This window comes from Neophocaena asiaeorientalis, unplaced genomic scaffold (assembly GCF_003031525.2).
Source record: "Neophocaena asiaeorientalis asiaeorientalis breed wild unplaced genomic scaffold, Neophocaena_asiaeorientalis_V1.1 scaffold67, whole genome shotgun sequence".
In the NCBI taxonomy this organism is placed as follows: domain Eukaryota; kingdom Metazoa; phylum Chordata; class Mammalia; order Artiodactyla; family Phocoenidae; genus Neophocaena; species Neophocaena asiaeorientalis.
The window spans coordinates 5,805,412-5,811,045 of NW_020173731.1; the positions used below are offsets into that span (position 1 = coordinate 5,805,412).

At 54.0% G+C, this 5,634-nt stretch overlaps 1 protein-coding gene across 1 annotated transcript; it reads left to right on the forward strand.

Moving 5' to 3' along the window:
- The first annotated feature begins 247 nt into the window (after positions 1-247).
- RD3 (RD3 regulator of GUCY2D) lies at positions 248-3,199 on the forward strand. Its single transcript, XM_024750876.1, has 2 exons — positions 248-543; positions 2,692-3,199. Exons 1-2 carry the CDS (start codon positions 248-250, stop codon positions 3,197-3,199), a joined length of 804 nt encoding a protein of 267 aa, XP_024606644.1.
- The last annotated feature ends 2,435 nt before the right edge of the window (positions 3,200-5,634 follow it).

Here is a 5,634-nt window from a genome sequence, read left to right on the forward strand (position 1 = left end):
TGTGGTGCTTGGAACTTCCCAAGTTTATTCACAACTGCTTCTCACAGCAAGATTACCTTGTCTTACAGAATTAGAAATGACTGCTCAGAGAGGTTAAATGACTTACTTGAGGCCACCCAGCTGTGAGGGGGCAGCAGTCTTCTCACTCGGGTCTCAGCTCCCTCCCCCTTGTTCTCGCCACCCTAAGTGACAGAGGGGCCCAAGGAAGACACACTCCTGCCCTGTCTCGGCAGGGCCTGGGGGGGCCATGTCCCTCATCCCATGGCTCCGGTGGAACGAGGCTCCGCCACGGCTGTCATCTCGGAGCCCGGCTCAGATGGTGCTGGAGACGCTCATGGTGGAGCTAGAGGGGCAGATGCGAGAGGCTGAGAGGCAGCAGTGGGAGCGCAGCAATGCCGTCAGGAAGATCTGCACCGGAGTGGACTACAGCTGGCTGGCCAGAGCGCCCCGGCCCACCTACGACCTCAGCCCTGGCGAGAGGCTGCAACTAGAGGACGTCTGCGCCAAGATCCACCCATCCTACTGTGGGCCCGCCATCCTCAGGTAACTCCTGGCACTGGGACAGGGACCAGCGGTTGGGCTGCAGGCTCCAGGGAGGGTGGCAGCAGTGATAGGGGCCTGAGGCTACCAGGACTGGAGCCTGGGGCCTGGATGGGACAGGTATCTGTTAAAAGGAGCAAGACAGAGGGAAGAATCTGAAAGAGGCCATGGAAGGCCAGGCCAGGACTCAGGGCTCAGAGGGAGGTGGGAGGCAGCTCCCGGAGGCACGTGAGGTTTTAGTTTTTGTTTTTGCAGAAAAGAACTCAGGTTTATTTGCAGTAGAAACCGTGGTCTAAAAAACAAACCTACTGGTAAATATGTACAGTCTGTGTTCTGTTTGGGGTCACCACTAGCTGCAGAACCCCCAGATCCCTGACCTACATGCGTCGGGCCCCCAAGCGTTCACAGCTAATCTCAGGCACCAGGTCCGAAGCCCTGCTAGAGGGTGTCCCATCTCCTGCCAAAACACCCACATCCCAGCCTGCGCCCAGCCCGCCTCCCCTCCTGCTTCCAGCAGTGCAAAAAATAACCAAACCAATATGTTTCCCAAACAAAAACAACATGTGAGTTTTGATAGGAGAGAACCCCAGGCCTTCTTGCTTTCTGTTCTCCCTCCCTGAACTGTTGTCATCCTGGTTGTAACGTGGCTGGCTCCCTCTCTTTCAACAGTTCATCTTCCATGTTACCTTCTGAGAGAGGTTTCCCCATATAAGCTCTCCAAAATTGGTTTCTCAATTATCCTATTTCACACTAGCTCGTCTAAGGGATGTGTGTGTGTGTGTGTGTGTGTGTGTGTGTGTGCGTGTGTGCGCACGCTCGTGTGTGAAGGTTTCAGAGCCCTAGGGCACTGGACATTTAGAGCTGGAGTACAATCGTGTTGCTGCATGTCAGTGTAACCTTAGTAAAGCTGTGACCTACACGGTCCAGTCTCAGTTGGATGCATGTTGAAATCAAGGAAGCAGAGTCCAAGAGCCAAAAGTAATTTCAAAACTAAAGTTCTTTACCTGCATTTCTCGAACACTAGTAAAGGAATACAGATCCACAGTAAAACATCTTAAAGTCCCCCTTAGTATCCCCAAATCTTCCCTCACCCATCTCTTTAACCAACAGATGCATCTATTGTACACCTTCTTCTTCAAAATTCCCCTAAAAACTCCTCCTTCTTCAGTCCTATTCATACTCCTTTGGGTTTTGTAGTCTTATACCACCCCCAGCTTCTTCCTCCAGGCTGGGAACCTTACCCTCCCCCATTTTTCTTATTCTGCACCATGGAAGCCCCCCAAATGTATATAGTTCCAGAAGCACCCTGGGGCCAGGGGTGGGGATGGTCATGGGAGTGGTGCTGAGAGAATCTAGGCTGGCAAAGTAACCAAACCTCATACATGAGGGGGAGGCTGCGGACGCTCATATGATGATTGTCCCATCACATTTCCTGTCTCACTGCTCAAAGGTCTGAGAAGTCCTGACTCTTAATATGGTGGAGGAAATTAGGTATCACACGGACTTGCTAGCTATCCTTCACTCTGGAGCTCCAAGCCAGAGACATGTTTGGCAAAGGAAACAGCTTGGCATCCAGGAGAACCTGGGGCCACACTCCTGGCTGCAACACAGACAAGGGAAGTAGCAGCGAGCCCGGTGTGCATGGCCAAACAGCTCACCCTCACCCAGGAGGTGGCGGGAAGCTATAGAAGGAATATCACATAATCGGACATACATTTCAGAGAGATCATGCTGGCCAGTGAGGGCAGAAGGGTGGGAGAGTGTTAGCCAGAAAAGTCCCAGAGAGCAGTGGGCGTCAGTCGCTACTACCGCATCGATAACCCGAGGTGAGTGCCAGGATCTTTACAGATGTTAGCGCATTAAACCTCACAAAAAGGTAGCTATGATGACCCCAGTTTACAGATGAGGAAGCTGAGTCTCAAGGAGTCTCATGGAGGCCAGAAGTGGAAGAGCTGGAACTCAGGATGGGCTGGAGCACGACGGAGGTGGGGTGGGTTCTGATCCACTTCACAGGAAGTGGGGAAGCGGAGGGAACAGGAATTGTCCACGGGGGTGTCCAGGGACGCCCGTGGGGTGAGACACCGGCCACGTGCCACGCCGGGGCTATAGCCCCACCGCTTCCCCTCTTCTTCTCCCCGCCTCCGCACCCAGGTTCCGGCAGCTGATGGCAGAGCAGGAGCCCGAGGTGCAGGAGGTGTCCCGGCTCTTCCGCTCGGTGCTGCAGGAAGTCCTGGAGAGGATGAAGCAGGAGGAGGAGGCGCACAAGCTGACCCGTCAGTGGAGCCTGCGGCCCCGCAGCAGCCTGGCCACCTTCAGGAGCCGCGCGCGCATCACCCCCTTCGCCAGCGACATCCGCACCATCTCCCAGGACGTGGAGCGGGACGCGCCGCCGCTGCACCGGACCTGGAGCATGCCCGAGTTCCGGGCACAAGAAGAGGACTGCCCCCGCCTCTCCTGCCCGGGAGCAGAGCCACCTCTGGGGGGGTGGGGCGGGTGGTGGCGGGTGGGGCATGATAAGCCGGGGTCATCCCGGGTCCTGCAACCTCCCCATCGCCCAGCCCCTGGCGCGGGGCCAAAGAGACCGCCCCGTCCCCGGACACTCCCTCAAGATGGAGCAACCCCTCCCCGCCTGCCCTCTCCCACGGACCACGAAGCCTAGAGCCAGGGCTTGGAGCTGCAGCAACAATCTCCTGCTCTCCTGCTCCCCTGCACCAGTCGGCTGGAGCGGACCCTTCCCCGCCCCGCAGAGATTCAGGGTTTGGGCAGACCACCACCTGCTCCCCATCTTCAGCTTCTGTCTGGAATGGGAAGAGTTGCCCTGCCTTTTGCCAAGTCATGAGCTCTTACCCCAACTTAGGGATGTCCCATTCACCCTCTCTCCCTGGGTAACGATGAGGGGACCTGTTGGCTGGTGTCCGTTCTCTGCTGGTGACTGGTCTGTCTCACCACCGCAGGTGGGTCACAGCCTGGTGGATGGGCAGAGCTGAAAGGGATCACAGGTCCACTCTCCTCAACTAGTGAATGAGGAAACTGAGGCTCAGAGAGGGTCAGGCTTCTGCCACCATTAACTGCAGCCAGATCCCATGGGTGGTGAGACTGTTCCCATACATGTAAGTCTCTGCTCCTGAGTCCTTGAGTCCTGGGCTGTGATGGGACAGGTCCAGTGGCTAATCTCCACCTGCCTGTGGTCTGACCCGTCTCTCTCCTTGGCACTGGTGTGGAGGTCTGCAGAAGCTGGGGACAGAGGTGGGTTGCCATTATCCCACTCCACAGTGTCATCACATGGGAGGTGGCCAGTCCCCAGCAGCTGTTTCTAGAAGCTAAGCTTCAAGGCCTTCTGACTCACTGCTCCAGAGAGCCAGGTCTTTGACTCCAGGGTCCCTTCTCTATCTGGTTGTGCCTGCTCTTTGACTTTCTTCAGAGAAAGTGATCCCCAAAGCTCTAATGACCTCAAGGCACAGAAGTGAAATGTCTGGAACCTCCTTACAGGCTTCACTGTCCTTCCATTTCTAACTGGTTAGATCTTTTTTCGCAGTGAGCGGGGGCTACACTTCGTTGCTTGAGCAGGCTTCTCACTGCCATGGCTTCTCTTTGTGGTGGCTTCTGTTGCAGATCACGGGCTCTAGGCGCGTGGGTTTCAGTAGTTGTGGCACATGGGCTCAGTAGTTGTGGCTCGTGGGCTCTAGAGTGCAGACTCAGTAGTTGTGGCACACGGGCTTAGTTGCTCGATGGCATGTGGGATCTTCCTGGACCAGGGCTCGAACCCGTGTCCCTGGTTCCCTAGCCACCAGGGAACCCCTAACCAGTTAGATCTTGATGATGGGCATGTGGATTATCCAATGTGTGGATCAACAATGGCAAATCTAGAAGACCAGGCGGCATCCCCACACACTCTGGGCTGAAGCTGGGTGTGGGGGGATGGGTGCAGGCATGTCTGCCCCCAACTCTCAGTGCATGCTCAGAAAATGCAAGTGAGTCTTAACGTTAGTCTAAATAAAATGCCAGGAGGAGACAAATCAACAGGGGGAAAAATCTATATATTCCCTGACAAAGCTTAGTAGGAAACAACATTTTTTTAATGATCTTGTTTTGGATATTTTCACTCATATCTGGACAGAGAACCATAGGATGGTGGAAAACCTCTCATCCAGCACCGTCATGATGAAGGAGTTGATTGGCTCATTAACACGATTAGTGAAAGTTGAGAATCACTTAAATAAACATACACACCTTAAACATCTCATATATTCTAAGACGCAAATAAGTTCATTCAACTGCCAAACTTTTAATGTAGGTGCGAGCTGTGTTCACTTTTTTGGTGACATGTGTGGGTTGTCTGTCAGGAGCTCTGCCCTTAAGTTTTATTGGCTGGTGTGTACTTTAACTGTAACAACAAGAACAACTGGTATAAACAAATGTTGGCCTCCCATGAAAGCCCTTCCTGCCCACCTCGGTCAACTCAGACCCCCACCAGCTGCAGACTCCAGTCATCCTACGGCAGGGAATCCCAGCTGGTGGCACTCAAACCCATGAGGTTACGCCTCTGGATTCAGGTCATTGAAGGGAGTAATGAGGCCTCAATTTCTAGTCTTACAAGCCCAATAACAACAAATGAAAGAACAAAACAGTTTGAGAGCCTCCTTGTCAGTGTGAGAGTGGCTGGTGGCAGTTGGAGGGGACGTGTTGAGCGCTCCAGACTGGGTAGTCTGTTTGCACTCAGCTTAACATCACTGGCCACTAGAGGGAGCCAGTGGGTGTGGGACCACTCCATGATTACATTTTCTTTTGCTTTGTGGTTTCTTTTTTTTTTTTTTTTTTTTTGCGGTACTTGGGCCCCTCATTGCGGAGCACAGGCTCCGGACGTGCAGGGGCTCAGCGGCCATGGCTCTCGGGCCTAGCCGCTCCATGGCATGTGGGATCTTCCCGGACCGGGGCACGAACCTGTGTCCCCTGCATCGGCAGGCGGACTCTCAACCACTGTGCCACCAGGGAAGCCCCTGCTTTGTGGTTTCTTTTTTATTCACTTGTTTCGCCTTATGAACATTTTCAGACACAGAAAAGTAGAGGGGAAAGTGTAGGGAGTTTCCATATGCC